Source organism: Muscardinus avellanarius (genome assembly GCF_963383645.1).
Source record: "Muscardinus avellanarius genome assembly, chromosome: 3".
NCBI classification, from domain to species: domain Eukaryota; kingdom Metazoa; phylum Chordata; class Mammalia; order Rodentia; family Gliridae; genus Muscardinus; species Muscardinus avellanarius.
In genome coordinates, this window is record NC_137788.1 from 131030964 (window position 1) to 131053856 (window position 22893).

The 22893-nt window shown below is 43.3% G+C and overlaps 2 protein-coding genes across 5 annotated transcripts in view; one reads left to right on the forward strand and one right to left on the reverse strand.

The window, feature by feature from the left end:
- The window catches only part of HACD3 (3-hydroxyacyl-CoA dehydratase 3), a gene marked incomplete at both ends in the record, with an annotated part of 37015 nt that extends 21538 nt beyond the window's left edge, over positions 1 to 15477 (forward strand). Inside the window, 7 exons of the mRNA XM_080692819.1 lie at positions 725 to 776; positions 1677 to 1787; positions 3055 to 3182; positions 7215 to 7327; positions 8827 to 8933; positions 9507 to 9638; positions 15401 to 15477. Of these exons, the coding sequence (XP_080548945.1) occupies positions 725 to 776; positions 1677 to 1787; positions 3055 to 3182; positions 7215 to 7327; positions 8827 to 8933; positions 9507 to 9638; positions 15401 to 15477 (720 nt within the window). The remainder of the gene's footprint in view (positions 1 to 724; positions 777 to 1676; positions 1788 to 3054; positions 3183 to 7214; positions 7328 to 8826; positions 8934 to 9506; positions 9639 to 15400) is intronic.
- Positions 15478 to 18389: 2912 nt separating this feature from the next.
- Positions 18390 to 22893, reverse strand: part of INTS14 (integrator complex subunit 14) — a gene marked incomplete at both ends in the record, with an annotated part of 41296 nt that continues 36792 nt past the window's right edge. For all 4 annotated transcript variants that reach the window (XM_080692313.1, XM_080692314.1, XM_080692312.1 and 1 more), the window contains 2 exons: positions 18390 to 18632; positions 20458 to 20523. In XM_080692313.1, the coding sequence (XP_080548439.1) occupies positions 18390 to 18632; positions 20458 to 20523 (309 nt within the window). The remainder of the gene's footprint in view (positions 18633 to 20457; positions 20524 to 22893) is intronic.

Consider the following 22893-nt stretch of genomic DNA (forward strand, 5'->3'; position numbering starts at 1 on the left):
GCCTGTGTGATCCTCCTGTTTCCGCCTCCCAAGTGCTGGGATTACAAGCGTGTGTCACCACACCCAGCACCTGCATATCTATTAAGATAAATATTACATACTAATATTGGACACATCTTAGCTTTTGGAAAAATTACATTAAAAATCTAGAATCCAGCCGGGCCTGGTGGCGCATGCTTGTAATCTCAGTTCTTGGGACAAGAGGATCACAGGTTCACAGCCAGCCTGATCTACTTAGTGAGGCCTTCTGCAACTTAGCAACACCCAGTTACCAAATAAAAAATAAAATAGGCCTGGGGGTTTAGCTCAGAGGTAGAATCCTCCGGGTTCAATCTTCATGAGGTTCCACTAAAAAAAAAAAAGACAAAAAACAAAACTAGAAGCCTTAAAAATAAAACAGCAATCTACTTTCTGTCTTAAACTTTTGCTTCTGTGGCTATGACAGATCTTCTGGCTGTTTTTTCCAGTGTTAAGATTACAGTATTACTCACTTGGCAGTTTGAAGGCAGTCGATTGGTTTAATTCTGTGGATCTGGGAAGGGATTCTGTGATGCTATTGCTGCCCATCGAGGAGTCAGCCTGTCTAGAACCGTGCGCTGGGACAGTTTCTCCGTGGAGTACTGAATTAGCACTGAGGGATTACGAGCACTTATCTAGCATATGTGTTTTTGTAAGCATCTGGGATTTCTAATTTGTGTTCCAAAAATTTCTGTCTAAATTGTAGGAAGAAGAACGCCTAAATAAACTCAGGCTAGAGAGTGAAGGCTCTCCTGAAAGTAAGTTGCCTCTGATGCTAAGAGTTACCAGTTAACTCATGATAGAGGTGAGATACAGATGAAGGGGATGTCAGATGTTGCAGGAGTGAGTCATTTTACCCTAGTGAACCATGTGGGAAAAAGTCTTTTTGTTTTTTTTGTGCTACCATGCCCGGCTTTTTTATTCTTTTTGAAACAGGGTCTCACTAAGTTCTGGAGGGCCTAAGTAGCTGAGGGTGGCCATGAACCTGTGATCCTCCTGTCTCAGCTTCTCAAATACTGGGATTACAAGCATGCGCCACCACGCCCAGCTCAAAATTCTTTTGTCCAATGCTTACTGTGCACTTTCACATTAAATGCCTTACCTTTAGTGTTTCCTGGGGTCTGACATCATCTGACTGTACCAAGGAAAGTAGAGCAAGCCGGGTGTAGTACTACATGCTTGTAATCCCAGTACTTGGAAGGCTGAGACAGGAGGATCTTAGGTTCATGGCCAGACTCAGCAATTAAGTGAGGCCTTGTTTCAAAAAAAAAAATTCAGAAAAGAAGGAACTGTAGATGTTATTCAGATAACTAGAGTGGGAGCTGAGAATTTTATTTCTCGTCTCTAATGCCACCTAAGGTGGTTAGTCATTCTTTGTTGGGGTCACGTTTCTTGGGTTTGTTGAATCTGTATCCTTACCCTTAAGGCTATGAAAGGAAGATTGCTGAAAACATAGACCTTAGAATGCAGTGCTAGTTTTTCCTCATGTGTTTCTTTATGGGAGTAGAAGCTCAGGTTAGAAAGACCTGAACCAGATGTTTGTGTGGGAGCTTAGGGGTAAGAGGTAGGAAAAAATGCTGAAGTTGTCCAGATACACCACATACACTCCTCTCCTGCCAGCACTGTTTAACAGCTTACTGCTTTGCTCTGCTTTTCAGCTCTTACAAGCTTGAAGAAAGGATACCTATTCATGTATAATCTTGTGCAGTTCTTGGGATTCTCCTGGGTCTTTGTCAACTTGACAGTGCGGTTCTTTATCTTGGGAAAAGGCAAGTATAAAATTTCAGGGCTATCTTTCCTTTTCTCATTAGTTTGGCCTATCACTCAGCAAAGGTAGAAGTCTCTGCCTTTTTTTGAAATTAATAGTAACCTCCCATTTGTATAGCACGTCCTGGCTTTCATTGTGCTTTTCATAGCTTTTTTTTTGTACTGGAGATTGAATTCAGGGGTATTATACCTCCGAGCTGTACACCAGCCCTTTTTAACTTTGAAACAGGGTCTCACTAAATTACAGAGGATCTTGCTGAATTGCTGAAGCTGGCCATGAACCTGTGATTCTCCTGTCTCAGCCTCCAAGTACTGGGATTACAAACATGAGCCACCCATGCCTGGCTCACAATAAAATTTTTACAATTTTATTTTATCCAATACTTTTACCCCTTTGCATTTATTCATGATTGAGCAGTTTTCAAGATATTAAAAGGCTTAGATTGGCTGGGCGTGGTGGCACACGCTTGCAATCCCAGTGTTTGGGAGGCAGAGACAGGAGGATCACACAGGTTCAAAGACAGCCTCAGCTACTTAGTGAGGCTCTCAGCAACTTAGACCCTGTTTCCAAATGAAATATAAAAATAGGTCTGGGAGTATATCCTGGAGGTAGAAAGCCTCTGGGTTCCACCCCCAGTACCAAAAAAAAAAAAAAAAAAAAAAAAAGGCTTAGATTGCTGCCGGGCATGGTGGCGCACACTTGTACTCCCACCCAGCATTTGGGAGGTGGAGGCCAGAGGATGGCTCTTTGCAGACAGCCTGAGCTACTTAGCCAGGCCCTTCACAACTCTGTTTCAGAAATAACAAAGACTAAAAAATAGGGCTGAGGGTGCAGCTCAGAGGTACATTGCCCCTGGGTTCCATCCCCAGTACCACAATAAAAAAGGCTTAGATTGCATTTAGTATATATGATATGGGTTTAATTTTCAATTAAATGAGATCATCTGAAAAAAATGATCACTTTGGTAAATGGATTATTCAAGATACAATAGTAACTAATTGAAGTCTAGGTGTGCTTTTTATTCTTGCATTTTAAAAATGAGAAAGGCATACAGAGTGTGAACTTCTGGTAACCCAGTGGAGTCAGCTCTTCATATCCCCTAATGCCTGTTCCCTTCCCTTCCAGCTTAGTCAGGTTAGAAGCTTGAATATAACTGCATGTTTGTTATCTTTTCCAAAGTTCCTTTCATGTAAAGTTACCTAGTTTGAGAAGTAATGCTGTTGGGATTGGCCAGTTGATTTACTCCTACTGTGTATTTGTGTCCACAGATTCTTTTTATGACACATTCCACTCAGTGGCTGACATGATGTATTTCTGCCAGATGCTGGCACTTGTGGAAACCATCAATGCAGTCATTGGAGTTACTAGCTCACCGGTGGTGCCTTCTCTCATCCAGGTATAGAATTACAGTCTGTAAGAAAAAACAACTATGTTTTAGCTGTTTGGTTCTGCTAGAGGTGGGGGAAATGCTCTCTTTGTGAATTCATAATCCTCCAAATGAATTTGTGATAAAAATTTATACTTCCTTGGTGTTTCAAAAACTCAAGCTACAAATCTTTTTTTTTTTTTTTTTGCGGTACTGAGGATGTCTGGTACTGGGCATTCTACCCCCGAAATATACCCCAACCCTAATTTTTTATTCTTTACCTCACTAAGTAGCTGAGGCTATATGTGAACCGCGGACCATGATCCTCTTATCTCAGCCTCCTGCTGGTATTACAAGCATGTGCCACCATAACCAGTTTACATATCTTATTTAAAGTGGTCCTCAACTGCTAGTGCACAAGGATTTTTTTTTTTTTTCTGTAGGAAATTAACCTTACCCCAGGCTTCAAAGAATTTCCACAGATTTGTTTCCAAAAAAAGACAAGACAGCTGGGTGTGATGGTGCATGCTTTTTTTTTTTTTTTTTGGTGGGACTGGGGTTCCTGGAGGGCCTTCTATCTCCGGGCTACACTCCCAGACCTATATATATTTTTTGAAACAGGGTCTCTTAAGCCAGCATGGCTGGCTTTGAACCTGCCTGCGTGATCCTCCTGTCTCCGCCTCCCAAGCACAGGGATTACAAGCGTGCGCCACCACGCCCGGCTGGTGCATGCTTTTAATCCCAGCATTCAGGAGGCTGAGACCGGAGGACTGCGGTTTGCAGCCAGCCTCAGCTACTTAGTGAGGCTCTTTGCAACCCAGTGAGACCCTGTTTCAAAATAAAGAATAAAAAAGAGGGCTGGGGGTATAGCTCAGAGGTAGAATGCCCCTGGGTTCCATCCTTAGACCCGCCAAAAAAAAAAAAAAAAAAAAAGACAAGGCTTCCAATTAAAGATCATAAAAGCAAAGAAATGAGGCATGTAAGCAAGAACCAGCAGAAACAACAACTGTAGGGATAAATCTATTAATATAGAATATCTGCTACAGAAGAGAAAATAATCATATTTAAGTTGGGTGTGGTGACACAAAGCTATAATCCTAATACTTGGGAGATGGAGACAGGAAGATCACAGAACTTGACTATTTGAATAGAAAACAAGGAACAAAAGAACATAAGCAAGCTGGGCACCGTGGCGCATGCTTATAATCTCAGCATTCAGAAGGCTGAGAACCAAGGATCGTGGTTTGCAGACAGCGTCAGCTACTTAGCGAGGCCATTCGCAACTCGGTGAGACACTGTTTCAACAATAAAAAGACTGAAAAATAGGGCTGAGGGTGTAGTTCAGAGGTACAATGCCCCTAGGTTCCATACCCAGTACTAAAAAAAAAAATAGGGCATGGGGTGTAGCTTGTAGGTAGAAAGCCCCTGAGTTCCATAACCAGTCCCACCCCGCCAAAAAAATACATACATACATATATATGCAGATTTGAAAGGCAAATAGAACATATTAATGAGAAGTACAGTAATCAAGTAAATTTAGCATATAGTTTTTGTAATATATTAGACACAGTTGGGAAAATAAGTAAACTATTTGAGATATAGGAAGGAATAGAGAGTACAAAATTTATATGTTTTGGGATTGTAAGAGTCAATATTATAGTGGTATTAGTTCTCACATTTACCTATAGATTAAATGCAATTCAAATCACAATATAAAATGTTTTGGAATGTGATAAGAAAATTCTAAGGTTTTATGAAAAAACAAAAGGCCAGGATAGTAGCATTACTCACAATAGTTAAAAGTGGAAGCAAGCTGGGCGTGGTGGCGCACGCTTGTAATCCCTGCGCTTGGGAGGCGGAGACAGGAGGATTGCGCAGGTTCGAAGCCAGCCGTGCTGGCGAAAGAGACCCTGTTTCAAAAATATAAAATAGGTCTGGAAGTGTAGTCTGGAGGTAGAAGGGCTTCCAGGAACCCCAGTACCACCAAAAAAAAAAAAAAAAAAGTGGAAGCAACCCAAATGTCTGTTTACAGATTTAAAATAAAGAGCACTATATTATACAGCCTTAAAAATGAGGGAAATGTTGACAATGTGCTATAATATGGATGAACCCTGAGAATATTATGTTAAATGAAATAAGCCAGTCACAGAAAGACAAGCAGTACTGTATGATTCTATTTATTATTATTATTTTCCTTTTTACTTTTTAGTTTTGGTGGTACTGGGGATGGAACCCAGGGGCATTTGATCTCTAAGCTACACCTGCCAGCCCGATTTTTTATTCTTTATTTTGAAACAGGGTCTCACTGAGTTGCAAAGGGCCTCACTAAGTAGCTGAGGCTGGCCGCAAGTCTGGATCTTCCTGTCTCAGCCTCCTAAGTACTAGGATTATAAGAGTGCGCCACCATGCCCGCTCTATTTTTTTATTCTTTATTTTGAAACAGGTTTCACTAAGTTGCAGAGGGCCTCACTAAGTAGCTGAGACCCACCGAGAACCTGCAATCCTCCTGGGATTATAAATACTGGGATTATAATTGTGTGCCACCATGCCTGGCTTGTATGATTCAATTTATATGAGGTATTTAGAACAGTCAAAATCATAGAGACAGAAAGTAGAATGGAGGAATAGAGAGTTACTGTTTAATGGGTCAGTTTCAGTTTTACAAGATGAAAAAAGTTACTGAAATGGATGGCAGTGATGGTTGTACGGCATTGTGAATGTATTTGATACCCTCATTTGTACATTTAAGACTGGTAGTCAGGCGAGGTGGCGCATGCTTGTAATACTCGCACTTGGGAGGCGGAGACAGGAGGATTGCGCAGGTTCGAAGCCAGCCGCGCTGGTTTTAGAGACCCTGTTTCTAAATAAAAAGTATAAAATAGGTCTGGGAGTGTAGCCTGGAGGTAGAAGGGTTTCCAAGAATCCCAGTACCACCAAAAAAAAAAAAAAAAAAAAGAATGGTAACTATGGGCCAGGCGTGGTTGCGCACCCTTGTAATCCCTGTGCTTGAGAGGCAGAGACAGGAGGACTCACAGGTTCAAAGCCAGCCTTGCTGGTTTAAGAGACCCTGTTTCCAAATAAACCTATAAAATAGGTCTGGGAGTATAGCCCAGAGGTAGAAGGGTTTCCAGGAACCCCAGTATCACCAAACAAAAAGGGGGGGGGGCAAAGTAGAGGGATAGGGATATTCTCCCTCCTTTCTTTTTTTTTCCTGTATCGCAGGTTGAACACAGGCCTTTTCATTTGCTCTACAACTGAGCCACACACTCAGCCCTTCTTAAGTTTATTTTAAGACAGGGTTTCACTAAGTTGCCCAGGCTGGCCTCAAACTTTCGATCTTCCTGCCTCAGCCTCCCCACTAGCTGTATTACAGTTCTGTGCCAGGAGTATCTTGTAAAGAATTCAAGTTGGGAACTTACTATAGAAGAAATCGAGATATTATGGAGACTTAGTAGTTGATACCATGTGATATGGTACATGTGGTGTGCCATACATCAGTGAAAATGAGTGGACTGCAGCCACATGCATCAACAGAGGTGCATCACTGGACCGTAAAAAGAACACTAAAAAGCAAGTTATAGACAACACATACAGCATGACTTAAATTTTTTTTTTTTTTTGGCAGTACTGGGGATGAAACCCAGGGTCATTCTACCTCTGAGGCACACTCCCAGCCCTATTTTTTTATTCTTTATTTTGAAACAGGGTCTCACTGAGTTGCAAAGGGCCTCACTAAGTAGATGAGGCTGTCTACGAACCACTATCCTCTCATCTCAACCTCTCGAATACTAGGATTACAAGCGTGCGCCACCACACCCAGCTCTGTATGTGTGTGTTTTAACATAAAATTTATGATATATTCACATGTATACAAAAGTACCTATCTGGAAAGATTGTTTTGGGTACTTAAACTTACTCTAAAACTGAAGCAGAATTTTACTAGTTGAGCTCAGTCTTTTCATTTATTTCACATTTAATGGGGTTAGGTTTCAGGTAACACTTTTATAGATGTAAGTGAGTGTATGTATCTAACTTTTTCTCTCTTTGGGGTCATTTTAATAGCTCCTTGGAAGAAATTTCATTTTGTTTATCATCTTTGGCACCGTTGAAGAAATGCAAAACAAAGCTGTGGTTTTCTTTGTGTTTTATACATGGAGTGCAATTGAAATTTTCAGGTGGGTAGAAATGCCAGGATGTTTGAAGGCTTCTCTCTCTAGAGCACCTCTCTTCTTTGAGACAGTTGCCATCTTAGGCAGGGCCACACTGGATTTGGGACTATGGTTATACATATGGAAAACTCCACCTTCATTGATGTACTCTACAAGTGGAGACATTTTTTTTTAAAGCAAGTGGAGACATATTTTTTTGAATCATAATAGCAGCCTGGACACTGTGGAGCAGGAGAGAACCAGAGAAATGAAAGACCTGTCTTAATGGTTCAGGATCTTGCTGTCATGTTGGGAAGACCTGAAGACATATCCATTATGATGGTTTAATTTGATTTTATTTTTTATGGTACTGATGATTGAACTCAGGGGCATTCTACTGTTGAGCTATACCTCCAGCCCTATTTTATTTTTATTTTGAAAGAGACTTGCTAGGTATATGAGAGCATTTCACTACTTGCTGAGGCTGTCCTTGAACTTAAGATCCTCCCATCTCAGCCTTCTGAATGCTGGGATTATAAGCATGTACCACCACGCCTGGCTAGATAGGAATTTTTTTTTTTTTTTTTTTTTTTTGGTGGTACTGGGGTTCCTGGAAGCCTTTCTACCTCTGGGCTACACTCCCAGACCTATTTTTAAATTTTTTTTTTTGGAAACAGGGTCTCCTAAGCCAGCGCACGCGGCTGGCTTCGATCCTGCGCGATCCTCCTGTCTCTGCCTCCCAAGCGCGGGGATTACAAGCGTGCGCCACCACGCCCGGCTAGATAGGAATTTTTTACTACAAGATTACTGAAGTTTTGAATTGGCCTCTTTTCTGGTTTTTTCATTTTCAGTTTTCATTAAGAGAATGTGTGTGTGGGGGTACTAGGGATTAAAACCAGGGTCAGTCTGCCTCTGAGCTACATACCCAGCTCTCTCTCTTTTTTTTTTTTTTGGTGTGTGTGGGGATGGAACCCAGGGGCATTTGACCTTTGAGCTATAGCCCCTGCCCTATTTTTTATTCCTTATTTTGAAACAGGGTCTCACTGAGTTGCAAAGGGTCTCACTAAGTAGCTGAGGCTGGCTGTGAACCGCAATCCTCCTGTCTTTGCCTCCCAAATACTGGGATTACAAGTATGTGCCACCATGCCCGGCTTCTATATGTTAATTTTGATAGTAACTCTTCTTTCCAGAGACAAAGAGCCTGACATCTTTACCCACTAGAACATAGATCAGAACCAGGAATAAAGCCAAAAGTTTCTACACAACCAGTACATATATATTGAACAAAGAGGGTTAAGACCTAAAATTAAGTCAGCTAGTAAAGAGAGTTCACATTCTTTGAAGATTTAGAGAGTAGCCTGATGGAAGTTTGTGGGTAGATACCCCACAAAGGATTCTAATTCTATTCAGAAGAAGCCATGGGTGGCTAATTGAGAACCGATTCGTCTGTGTTCTTGAATGATATTCTAGTCTTGCGTTCAGAACCTCGAGTGGCTCTTAACACTGGCATTCCTTATTTTCAACAGGTATCCCTTCTACATGCTTTCCTGTATTGACATGGATTGGAAGGTGCTCACGTGGCTTCGTTACACTGTATGGATCCCCATATATCCTCTGGGATGTTTGGCAGAAGGTAATTTCAGAAACTAAGGCTTCATAGCTCAGCTTCAGGGGGTGCCCAGTGGCTAGGAGGTCAGTGCATTCTTCTGCCTCTGCCAGTCGCATTCTGATAATTGGGCTGTTGGACTTTTCAGGGATTTTTTTCTTGTAATCTCCTTCCATCACACTCCTGGTATCCAGACTATTACAGATGTAGCTCATTTTGTAAGGTTTGGTTTGGGAGCTGTGTGGTCATGTACTACATGCTCTACATTTATGTATTTTTAATTTTCCAAAGCAGGTTCTTATTAATGATTTCATTTTATTCTGGCAAACACCTACTGAGTGAGTCAGTAGGGATTTTCCGCCATTTTATAGGCTGAGACACAGAAGCTGAGTGCCATGACTGCCTCCGCTCACCTCCCTGTTGATGGCTTATGGCTTCTCTTAGGCAAAGGTGGGAGAAAGCCGCAGAGGAGCTTCCTGTACGGGGAGGAAGCACTCCCAGCAGACTCAGACTGAAGGGAGGGTGGCACGGGGAAGGCAGTCACAGGGTGTCCCTGCTCCCTGGCTCTTCTGCTTCTAACAAGTGCTTGTTTGTTTTTAGCTGTCTCAGTGATCCAGTCCATCCCAATATTCAATGAAACAGGAAGATTCAGTTTTACATTGCCATATCCTGTGAAAGTCAAAGTTCGGTTTTCCTTTTTTCTTCAGATTTATCTTATAATGTTATTTTTAGGTAAGTATTGGCTCTATAATACAGACTTTTTCTCTTGTCCCTCCTTGGGAGAGTTAAGTGATTCAAAAATTTAAATGTCCTTATTAGGATTCTATTTATGAAAGAATAGCATAGTGTTAGAGAAGATTTGTTTTGCAAAAACAGCCCCACTAGGAGACAGGGTGTAGCTTGGTGGTAGAGCACCTTGTGTAAGGTTCTAGCTTTGATCCCCAGCGCCACACAAAAAACAAACAAAACCAAAAACAGATGCACTAGGAGAATATGCAGTGGTACAGAAATATTTCTTCCCAAGTCTCCAGTGGTTGAATTATGTTCTTGAACTGCTCTTGGTCATTGGGAATATAGAATTCTTTTTGAAAACAATATAAAGAACTCTTTTAAAATACAGTGAGAGAAGCCGGGCGTGGTGGCGCACGCTTGTAATCCCAGCATTCGGGAGGCTGAGACAGGAGGATCGCGGTTCGCGGACAGCCTCAGCTACTTAGTGAGGCCCTCTGCAACTCAGTGAGACCTGGTTTCAAAATAAAGAATAAAAATAGGGCAGGGGGTGTAGCTCAGAGGTAGAATGCCCCTGGGATCCATCCCCAGACCCGCAAAAAAAAAAAAAAAAAAAAAAAAAATACAGTGAGAGAGTGCTGGGCGTGGTGGCGCACGCTTGTAATCCCCGCACTTGGGAGGCTGAGACAGGAGGATCGCACAGGTTTGAAGCCAGCCTCAGCTACTGAGTGAGGCTCTCGGCAACTTAGTGAGACCCTGTTTCCAAATAAAATATAAAATAGGTCTGGGAGTGTAGCCCGGAGGTAGAAAGCCCCTGGGTTCCACCCCAGTACCACCAAAAAAAAAAAAAAAGAGTGGGAGAGAGCCAGTGTGTGTGGCGCACACTTGTAATCCCAGTACTTGGGAAGCTGAGAGCCTCAGGTTTGTAGCCAGCCTCAGCTACTTAGGCCCTCTGCAAATTGGTGAGACTCTGTTTCAAAATAAAGAATAAGAATCAGGCGTAATCCGAGCATTTGGGAGGTTGAGACAGGAGGATCATGGTTTGTGTATAGCCTCAGCTACTTAGTGAGGTCCTTTGCAACTCAATGAGATCCTGTTTCAAAATAAAGAATAAAAAATAGGGCTGGGGGTGTAGCTCAGAGGTAGAATGCCCCTGGTTTCCAGCCCAAGTACTGCCAAAAAAAAAAAAAAAAAAAAAAAAAAAAGTCGGGGTAGAATGCCCACGGGTTTAATTCTCAGCACCACGTGCGCGCGCGCGCGCACACACACACACACACACACACGAGTGGGAACAGATGGGCATGGTGACAAAAAGCAGGTGTGGTGGTGCATGCCTGTAATTGGGAAGCTGAGGCGGGGATCACAGGTTTGAGAACAGCCTCACCAAGTAGTAAGACTCTTAGCAGCCTAGTGAGACCTGTTTCAAAACAAAACAACAAATATAGGGCTGAAGTCTAGCTCAGAGGACAAATGCCCCTGAGTTCAACTCCTAATACCACTAAAAAATTAAAATAAAAAACAAACAGTAGGAGCAGGTGTGTGGTGCCGGCCTGTAGTTCCAGCTAGTTGCACGGCTGAGGTAGAAGGTCATGTTAACTCTGGTTTGAGGCCAGCCTGGGCATTGTAGCAAGAAGACATAATAGAAAAAAATTATAGACAGAAATAGAAAAAGTAGCAAATAAATAAAACACATTAGGAAGCTCATCTTATTCTGACTAATCCAGACTTTTTTTTGGTGGTACTGGCGCTCCTGGAAGCCCTTCTACCTCCGGGCTACACTCCCAGACCTATTTTTACATTTTTATTTGGAAACAGGGTCTCCTAATCCAGCACTCGCGGCTGGCTTCGAACCTGCGCAATCCTCCTGTCTCTGCCTCCCAAGCGCGGGGATTACAAGCATGCGCCACCACGCCCGGCCTAATCCAGACTTCTGAAAAGTGATAATGCAGATGGCAGCAAGGGAGGAAGAAGGCAGCAGAGGCTTCTGAGCCAAACGTTGTCATACAGCCTCTGCCTCTCAGTGGGAAAGCCCTCTGCTGACCACATACAGCCGGCTTGCTTACTAAATAACCTACCTGCATATAAAACAGAAGTAAAGGGAAAAAGGAAACCTAAATTACTACAAATATGAGAAACTTTAAAACCTTACTATAAGCTGGGCGTGGTGGTGCACACTTGTAATCTCTGCACTTGGGAGGCTGAGACAGGAGGATCGCGCAGGTTCGAAGCCAGCCTCAGCTAGCTTAAGAGATCCTGTTTCCAAATAAAAATATAAAATAGGTCTGGGAGTGTAGCCTGGTGGTTGAAGGCCTCTGGGTTCCATCTCCAGTACCACCAAAAAAAAAAAACCAAACAAAACCTTATTATAACTAGGGATTTAGATAAAGTTCCAATAGGTTTTAATTTATGTACTTCTGCCTTATTTGACAAAAGGCTTGAGGTGGCTCTAAATAAGTATGGGTACCTAGGCTGCCTGCAGCCGAAAGGATGCAATAGCACACATGTATGTTAGTCATCTTGGAGTAGTAAATTGTCACAAAACTTAGCAGCCAAAAACAAGAACTTCTTGCCTCAGTTTCGGAAGGTAGGAGGCAGCCTGGCTGGGGAGCTCTGGCTCAGCACCTCATGGGACTTGAGGGGCCTTGGTCCTGTAGACTTGGAGCTGGAGAGTCTGTTCTGAGCACTCTTGCAGCTGCTGTCAGCAGGCCTTCGTTTCTCGCTGTCGTTCATCTCTGTGTGACTGCTCAGACATGGCTCCCTACAAGTGATCAGAGAGAGAAGCAGAAGCCACACTGCCTTCTGCAACTTAGCCTCAGAAGGCATGCATCACACAGACAAGCCCAGTACAGCGCAGGCGGGGACTGCACAAGCGTGTGAAATGCCAACAGGGTGGGGGTCATTTTAGAGGCTGGCCTCCCCAGACGGTGAAAGGAAGACCACAGAGTAGCTCGGAAGCCCTGGTTGTGGTCATTTCATACTGGGGAGAAGAGACCTACACCTAACTTTAGGAATGAACTCCTCAGAGTATCAGCACATGGCAGATGTAAATACTATACGTTAAGGATCTAGGTCATTTGCAAATGGCTGTTTTTTTGTATTCAAAAAATTTCAGCAAGATTTCTAGCCAAAAATGTTAAAATGTTTTGGCCTTGAAGCAAGTAACATTAAGAGCTCTTCATTCCTGTTTCTGTATAAGTCCAGCCTATAGCTAGGTTCCACAAAATGAGAATAGTGAGAAAGTATTGGAAAGCCACCTAAAATAGTTCACAGAAATGTTAGAGGGGAGTTGGGCTTGCTGGCACAGAACTTGGGAGGCTGAGACGGGACAATTGCAGGTTTGAGGCCAGCTCCAGCAACTTAATGAGGCTGTTTCAGAATTTTAAAATAAAAATAAGATAGGGCTGGGGGTGTTCCTCAGAACTAGAATGCCTCTGGGTTCAATCCCTAGTATCACACCTACACACAAAAGAACTAGAGGGATAGAAATGTTTTAATATTTTAATATTCTAATGTACATTAACACAGATATCTTATTGTTAATATTATTGTGTACTCTAATTTGCAAGATTTTATATGTATATTTAGTTTGCCTATAATGAATATATAATTGCTCTTATTCTTCAAGATGATGTAAATCCTAAATTCACATTTAGTACTTCATTTAGTACAATAACCAGCTAACATTTGTATATGAGTCAAAGCACTTTGTGTGTGTGTGGTACAGGGGATGGAACTCAAGGGCTTTCTACCTCCGGGCTATACTCCCAGACCTATTTTATATTTTTTTATTTAGAAACAGAGTCTTAATAAGGTGCTGAGAGCCTCACTAAGTAGCTGAGGCTGGCTTTGAACTTGCACAATCCTCCCATCTCAGCCTCCCAGGTGCTGGGATTGCAGGTGTGCGCCACCACGCCCAACTAAAATAACCTATTGTACAAATGAAGAAACTAAGATGAGGCTAAGCTATAGAACCTAATCAGTGGTCAACTAGGATTAAAATTGGATCTGACCCTCAAATCCTGTTTGCTAATTCACTGAATTGTGTTTCCTGGAGTTGCAATATGTTGTATTGTATTCTTGGTTTTTGAAATGGAGTCTTATTATGTTGCTCAGGCTGGTCTCAAACTCATGGACTCAAGTGATTTTCCCACTTCAGCATGTGCCACCATGCCCCACTTATCTCATACTTTTTAGACTACTGCTTAAAACAGTAGTAATTTTGGCCGGGTGTGGTGGCGCACGCTTGGGAGGCGGAGACAGGAGGATCGCGCTGGTTTGAAGCCAGCCATGCTGGCTTAGGAGACCCTGTTTCCAAAAATATATATAAAATAGGTCTGGGAGTGTAGCCCAGAGGTAGAAGGGTTTCCAGGAACCCCGGTACCACCAAAAAACAAATCAATAAAAAACAAACAAAAAAACAGTAGTATTTTTTTTTTTTTTTTGGTGGTACTGGGGGTGGAACCCAGAGGCTTCCTACCTCCGGGCTATACTCCCAGACCTATTTTATATTTTATTTGGAAACAGGGTCTCACTAAGTTGCCGAGAGCCTCACTCAGTAGCTGAGGCTGGCTTCAAACCTGTGCGATCCTCCTCTCTCAGCCTCCCAAGCGCAGGGATTACAAGCGTGTGCCACCAAGCCCGGCAAAACAGTAATATTTTTGTATGGTTCCTTCCTTCCTTCTTTTTTTCCCCCTTCAGTACTAGGGACTGAACCCAGGGGATTCTACCTCTGAGCTACACACACAGTGCCTTTTTTTTTTTTGTGGTACTAGGGATGGAACCCAGCAGCATTCTACCTCCAAGCTATACCCCTAGTCCTGTTTTTTTATTCTTTATTTTGAAACAGGGTCTTGTTAAGTTGCAGAACGTCCTCACTAAGTAGCTGAGGCTGGCTGCAAACTGCGATCCTCCTGTCTTGGCCTCCCAAGTATTGGTATTGGGATTACAAGTGTGATCCACCACCCTTGGCTTCTCACCTTTTTTCTTCGCGGTACTGAGGATGGAACCCAGGGGCATTCTACCTCCAAGTGACACCCCCAGCCTTAATTTTGATTCTTTATATTGAAACAGGGTCTCACTAAGAGTTGCAAAAGGCTTAAGAAGCTGAGGCTGTCCACGAACCACGATCCTCCTGTCTAAGCCTCCCACATGCTGGGATTACAAAGCATGCGCCACCATGCCCGGCTCCCGTTTTGGAACAGAGTCTTGCTAGGTTGCCGAGGCGAGTCTTGAACCTGTGATCCTTCGTCCCAGCCTCCCAAGTACTGGGATTATGGGTGTGCACTACCAGGCCTAGGTTTCTATACTTCCAATTTGTGCATTTTATTGCATCCACAAGGGGAAAAAAAGAAATGCTGAACTATACTTAATGAAGTGTTTAGGGGTGAAGCGTATTGATGTTTACATCTGACACTGAAATGCCTCAAAATGAGCTGGGCAGATGAACAGATGAGTGGGTATGTATGTGGCAAGGAAAATATCGCAAAAAGTTTAAGTGCAAATGTTTACTATATAAAGATTTTATCTTTTTTGCTTGAAATTTTCATAATATAGGAAAATAATAAGCTGTAACCCCCTGGGAAGAACTGGGTTGTTTGTAGCGCAGTTACTGATTTGTTCTGGCTTGTACATCCTGAGTAGCTGCAATAAACTTAATGCTATGGGATATGAAAAGCAGACTCTCTAGAGAGTGTCCCTACTCCAGAAGCTTCTGGTTACAAGAGAGAAAGACTTTCATTTCTAATCAAGCCTTTTTTCTTTTTCAGGATTATATATAAATTTTCGTCACCTTTATAAACAACGCAGGCGGCGTTATGGACAAAGAAAGAAAAAGGTCCACTAAAAAGAGAGCTTTAGATGGCTTCTTTCCAGTTTGAGCCTAATCAATGATTCTTACAGTTTTACCTTGTATTGATGTAAAAGTGTTTTTTTTTTTAAGTTAAACAATTAAATTGTCAGTGAGGCTATCTTCCTTTTCCCAGTAATATTCCTGAATTACTGTATTATCTTAGTGTAGTACCTGCATGACATGGACTCCTGATATTTGACCACAGGTTCCTTCTTGTGTATTGACAGCAAAGGCTCAGCCCCACCCCACTTCATGTCCTCAGGTCCTTAGTGCCTGAGATAGTTTCAGTGCTGTATCCCAAGGTAGTGACCATTCTTACAGTTGGAATTTGTTCTTTTCAGCTGTTGTTTCTGAAAAAAAAAAAAAGCAAGACTGTATTGTTCTAGGTCTATTAAAAGGGACTCAGGCAGGACCTAATACTTTCTGTACCAAAGGGGTTGTGTCATGGGTAGCACTGACTTTTTGAAAATCAAGTGAACTTGGCTATTGATAAAACATTTCTGGGTCAGTGGGGCTGGGGCATTTGTTACACATCTGACATCTTCTGGCCTAACAACATCTGTTGTTATATGCTTACCGCAGTGGACATCGAAGCGGCAGAGTGACTTGAGAGAAACAATCAGAACCTTGGGACACCACAGTCACTTCATTCCTAACTAAATGGCAACTGTCTTCAAGACTAACCAAGAGGAAACATTGTTTAGAAAGCAATGAGAATATAAGGCTTCCAAACATGTTGTGGTCTGTGGCAGACTGAAACATTAAAGTGGGCCAGACAGAGGAGGCCAACATGCCTGCAAACTGTTTCAAGCTGTGCACAAACATTAAAGCCAGACCGATTCTTTGTACTGGCAGGGTCCATTTGCGTGTGTACTTCTCTGAGTAAGTGGTAAGGCTGCACATTTCTGAATCTCAAAAGTACCTGCTTTTCTCTGCTGCTGTTAGATTAGATTGGCCTCTTCACCTGTCTGCAATAGGACACTGAAAATCGGATCTTTCACTAGGGAACAACCAGCTGATCCTTTAGCAAGGATTTCTGGCAGGAAACGCACCAAAAGGGCAACTGAAAAAAGTCTAGACCTTATGGTTGGCCATTGTAAAAAACATCAGTTTTCGCTAACACATTCCACATAAACCAAATAAATTAAGCGTTAGAAGTAACACTTGTATAAAAGAAGTTAAGGTATGGTAGCTGTTTTGTCACTGCCATTGTTTCTGGGGGAAGGAGATTTGATAAGTTAATGCTGTTTCACTGAAGCCAAGATGGAGATTTGACCTAAAGCATCTGATTACCATAACCTGGCTGATTTTTAAAACTGCACCGAGGGTATTTTGCATGTCTGTAACTTCTTTCAAAACTTGTGTTGACTTCTGATGTTCCTTCAGCTGTGTAACTGGGCAGATCAGCTTTGCAGTAGGTTTTGCTGCATTTTCATGGCAAAATTCTGTATTCTTATTGTGAGGAACCTCCTTATTGCTGTCTGAGAGAGTGAAACATTGTGTATTTCTATTAAAAGATTTATAACTGAAATACAAATAGCTCTTGCTTAAAAATAATTTAGTCTAATGTTTTTCAGACTGTTAGTGAAAAAAGTCCTTCGTTCAGGGAAAATATCTAGTAGCACAGCATGCTAAACCAGAAATAGTTGCTGTGTTTGCAATCTCAGGGCTTTCTGAAGGAGGCCTCAGAGCAGCTGGAAAAGCACTGATATGTAAATAAAGGCCCCACAAGTGCAACTTGCTTAAGGCGGTGCAGCTGGCTGATGACTGGAGCCCCACGGAAAAGGCAGCCAAGTCTGAGCAGGGTCAGACACAAGTAAGTCGATATGGAGCCAAAGGAAACATCATGATTTATGAATCTGTGCCCCTTACGAAGCCGAATTAAATCCAAGTGAAAAGCTACACCAAAAACCAAAGGACCATTAGTTTTCCAGTGAAACTATTTTATAGAAAACCAAATATTTTTTTCATTTTTTTAAAAAAATGCTTCAACAAACGGGAATAATTTTCACATATTGCTTAAGTATCTCAAATACACTAAAAGCACTTAAGGTTTACCACCATATTTTGCTAAATTCTTTTTTCTTTTTTTGTAGTTCTGGGGATTGAACTCGGGGGCATTCTACCTCCAAGCTACAACCCTCAGCCCTATTTTATTCTTTTATTTTTGGAAACAGGGTCTCACAGAGGGTCTCAGTAAGATGCTGATGCTGGCCATGATCCTCCTGTCTTGGCATCCCAAGTACTTGAATGACAGGCATGTACGACCATGCCTGGCTATGTTTTGCCAAATCCTAGGGGAAGTTCTGACACTTACTGGTGTTGGGTTTGTACTTAGCAAGTCTCAGTCTAGGCTGCTCATCCCAAGGACAGAAGTTTTAAAATATCCTTAAAGTTGAGACAAGCTGAAGAGCAGATGCTTTCAGGAAGCCAGAGAACCCTTGCTGGCCAGGTTTCCTGAGGAAGGTAGGGCAGGTCTGCATTCATCAGCCCTTCAAGATCCCAGGAAACAGGCCGGGCGTGGTGGCGCACGCTTGTAATCCCCGCGCTTGGGAGGCAGAGACAGGAGGATCGCGCAGGTTCGAAGCCAGCCACGCGTGCTGGCTTAGGAGACCCTGTTTCCAAATAAAAAATGTAAAAATAGGTCTGGGAGTGTAGCCCCGAGGTAGAAGGGCTTCCAGGAACCCCAGTACCACCAAAAAAAAAAAAAAATCCCAGGAAACGTGCCCAGGGAGTAGCAACTGTCTTCTGGGCTTAATGAAAGCCCAGGAAGCACCAGCCAGCCACCCTCACACCCTTTTCAGACTGTGGCAGTCAGCTTCAGGAAGGTCCTGGGTGATGAACACACTGTAATGTTTTTGCTCTAAATATTCAGTGGACTGAAAAAGAAGGCTCCAAGGCCATTTTCACATTCTTTCTGTACTACTCCCAGAGAAGTCCGTGTGCAGAGGTGTGATGTTGTGGTCGTAAGCAGCATACTCGGTGCTGGCCAGCTTGAGCTGCTGGGCAGCGTGGGTCAGCTGGAATGCAGCGTCGGGGTGGGCCGTGTCAGGCAGCAGCGTGCACTCCCTCTCCAACATATCAGCTACCCCTTTGAGCAGCTCCAGGAAACCAAAGGCCAGGGCAGCTTTCCGTAAACGGTTCAGCTCCTGAAACGAGAATGAATGCCAGTGCTCCCACAATGCGTTTTCTTCCTCAGTGCTCACCATAGGATAATTTCTCTTTGACTCTCAACTTTTAGGGAGTTTTTTTTTGTTTTGTTTTTGTTTTGTTTTTTTTTGCAGTCCTGGGGGTCAAACCCAGGGTTGCTCCACCACTGAGCTATACCCCTAGCCTTTTTTATTTTTAGGCAGGGTCTTGTTAAGTTGCCTGGGCTGGCCTCAAACTTGCGATCCCCCAGAGCCTCTGGGATTATTGGCATGTACCACCACATCGGGCTTAGGGAACTTTTATATAAGGATAGGTTTTTATATTGAAAAGCCAGTAATAAAGAGTGTGATCATGTAGCTGGCAAGAGGTTCTATAGGTGACAGGTAAATAGGGAAGAGCATGAGCTGACTCAAACAGGCTGTCGCCATCATGAATGAGCAGTCGTGTCAAACGTGGCGACCACTCTGCACACGTGTCCTACTCATAACTCTATGGTGGGTTGCTTTTGCTGTTACTCAGGCGTGGAAAGGGCTTGCTACTAACCGCAGAAGGCTCTCGACCTGGCACCTCTGCTGTGGACTCGTGGAGTTCTGAGGAGTCGGGACCAGAAAGGCTGCCACGGCAGGAAAGGCTGGGCAGTAGAACAAAGCCCAGGAACATGAAGCGCCCCGCTGGCCACTGTTGTGATGTGGGTGAGCTACGAGGCCTGTTTAGAAAGTGAGGGATCTCTGTCCTTGTCCACTGAGGGTGCAGAGGCAGTCAGTGGCTAGGGGCTATCCAGCTCTCTAACATAAGGTTATAGGAAACAAAAGAAGCAGGCCCTGTGACCACCTCTACTAGCATCTGTTAGAAGGCGAAGAGCTCAGAAGGCTCCAGTACAAGTGTGCCGTCTGCAACATAAAGCTGACAATTGTCAGAGAACGACAGGCAGTTGAGACGTGCTCATCGAAGCGAGCGGGTTACCTTCGGTAGGGGAGGGCCTGGCTGGCTAAGAGGCTCCCATTGAATTCGAATTAAGGCTACAAATCTTCCTTGATTTCACTAGCTTGCTACATAATTAGGTTTGAAGACAAAAGTGAATAAAGGCAATGGTATTACACCCAGCAAAGCAGCACTGTGTGTTCTCCAGAAGAGAGACTGCCTGAGGCTGGCTGTGTGTGCCATACTTTAAGATTAGTAAACTAGACCGCACGCTGCACTTCAGTCTCAGCTCAGCCGAACACCAAAAGGGTGGGAGAAAGTGAGCCGAAACGCCGCCAACTCCGCTCCATCCCTTGTAACTTTATTCTCTCCACCAGTGATTCTGGACTAGCTAGCAAGATGATGGAGAAACATCTACTCCACAGTTCCCGAATGAGTACCTTTAAAAGTCGTTCTTGAAAAGCGCTTCACTGGTGCATTAAGTGTTCTGGGCAGTCCCCATTACAGGAAGTCCTGCCCTGGTTGGTGAGGAGGGTCCAGGTTCAGGGCTATGGCCCCCAGGCCTTCCAACTGCTCCCCCCAGCCACTCACAGCAGCTCCAACCTAAAGAAGCCTTAATGTACAGAACTAGGCCCCGCAAACACTTCCAATTCCTGGAAGGCAGGAATAGGCCTATCGCTTCTACTGACTTTCCTGATGAAAAACGGAGGCCTGAGTCATACGTTTCCAGTCCTTGTCCATGTTCCTGCTGCTACCCCGCACACTCCTTTGGTGGACACCCAGGGCCGCGCCAGGCCAAGGCAGGCGCTCTCCTACCAAGCCACACCTCCAGCGCGCTCTGCTGACGCTCTCTGGGTGCTTCCCTGGGCACACCCTATTCCACTGTAATTCTGGCCATCTCACCTTATAGAATGTCTGTGTTTTTTCAGGTAGTTTCCTTGCATTTCTTAAAATCTTCTGTACATCTGTCTTTTAAAAAGGAAAAATAAACTCAATATTAGAATTCTGTGGCAAAAGCAGGGGATGTATGCAAAAAGATGGCTCTAAATGTTTGAAGAAAACGAGACCAGAGCTAGCAGTGTCAAGTTGCAGATCTCTTCTGAGTTCAGGTCAGCCTTCTCTTCAGCATTAGTAAGGCACCCTCCCTTCAGAACTCTTTATGATAAAATAAATCAGTCTGTCCCATAAAAGTATACCTAGCAAGCCAATACATCCACAACTAGCTACTTTTTTTTTTAAAGGATGCCAAGACGATCCAAGGGGGAGAGAATCTTTAACAACTGGATATTCACATGAAAAGAATGAAGTTGGACTCTTAGGCCACATGTGAAAAAAATTAACTCAGAGTAGATCAGAGACCTAAATAGAAGAGCTAACACTAGAAAATTCCTGTAAGGAAACAAGGATAAATCCTTCCGACCTTGGATTTGGCAATGAGCTCTCAGTTATAGTATCAAATGACAAAAGCAACAAAAGCAAAAAATTTATAAATTCAACTTCACCAAAACTAAAAATATTTTGTGCATCAAAAGACATTATAAAGAATGTAAAAAAAGCCAGACGTAGTGGTGGATGCTTATAATCCCAGTTCTTGGGAGGCTGAGACAGAAGGATCACGCAGGTTCAAAGCCAGCCTCAGCTATTTACTGAGACTCTCAGCAGCTTATGAGACCCTGTATCCAAATAAAAATATAAAATAGATCTGGAGCCGGGCGTGGTGGCGCACGCTTGTAATCCCCACGCTTGGGAGGCAGAGACTGGAGGATCGCGCTGGTTCGAAGCCAGCCGCACTGGCTTAAGAGACCCTGTTTCCAAATAAAAAAGTACAAAATAGGTCTGGGAATGTAGCCCGGAGGTAGAAGGGCTCCCAGAAACCCCAGTACCACCAAAAAAAAAAAAAAAAAAAAAAAAAAAAAAAGATCTGGGAGTGTAGCTCGGAGGTAGAAGGCCCCTGAAAAAGATAATCTAGAGAATGGGGGAAAATATTTGCAAATCATACTAACAGTCTATTATCCAGAATAAAGAACTCAAAAAAATGATGAACAACCCAATTAAAAAATGGACAAAAAAAAGCCAGACATGGTAGCACACACTGTAATCCCAGGATTTGGGAGGGTGAGACAGAAGGATCACAGGTTAGCAGCCAGCTTCAATAACTTGGTGAGACCCTGTTTCAAAATAAAAGAATAAAATAAGGCTAGAGTATGTAGCTCAGGGGTAAAATACCCCTGGATTCTATCCCTAGTGTCACAACAACAACAACAAAAAAAGTGAGAGAGCAGCCAGGCGTGGTGGCACACACGCTTGTCACTTGTAATCCCAGTACTTGGGAGGCTGAAACAGGAGGATCTTAGGTCCTTTGCAACTAAGTGAGACTTTGTTTGAAAAAATAATAAATATAGGGCTGGGTTATAGCTCAGAGGTAGGATGCTTCTGGGTTCAATCCCCAGGAACGAACGAACGAACACACACGTACATGAACACACACACACACACACCACAGATTATATTATTCTACTTTTTTTCTTCTTCACAGTGCTGGGGATCAAACCCAGGGCCTCACACATGCTAGGCAAGCGCTCTACTACTAAGCTACACCTCCAGCTGTATTATTCAATTTCTATGAAATATCTAGAATGGGCAAATCCATAGAGACAAAAACTGGATTAGCCGGACATGGTGGCGCACGCTTGTAATCCCCGCGCTTGGGAGGCAGAGACAGGAGGATCGCGCAGGTTCGAAGCCGAAGCCAGCCGTGCACGCTGGCTTAGGAGACCCTGTTTCCAAAAATAGGTCTGGGAGTGTAGCCCGAAGGTAGAAGGGCTTCCAGGAACCCCAGTACCACCACCAAAAAAAAACAAAAAACAAAACCTGGATTAGTAGTTGCCAGGGCCAAGGAGAAAGAAGGAATGTGGTGACTTGATTAGTAATAGCTATAGGATTCTCTTCTGGAGTGATAAAAAAAAATGTTTTGGGCTGGGCATGGTGGTGCACTCTTGTAATCTCTGCGCTTGGGAGGCAGAGACAGGAGGATCGGGCAGGTTCGAAGCCAGCCAAGCTGGCTTAAGAGACGCTATTTCCAAAAATAAAATAGGTCTGGGAGTATAGCCCAGAGGTAGAAGGGCTTCCAGGAACCCCAGTATCACCAAAAAAAAAAAAAAGTTTTGGAACTAGACAGGATTGAGGATTGCCTGACACTGTGAATGCACTAAACTGTCAGCGAGTGTACACTTTAAAATAGTTGGAAGTGGTATATCTTATGTGTACCACAATAAAAAATACACCCAATACCAAAACAAACAAAAATTTTGTTTTGCACAGGGGATTGAACCCAGGAGC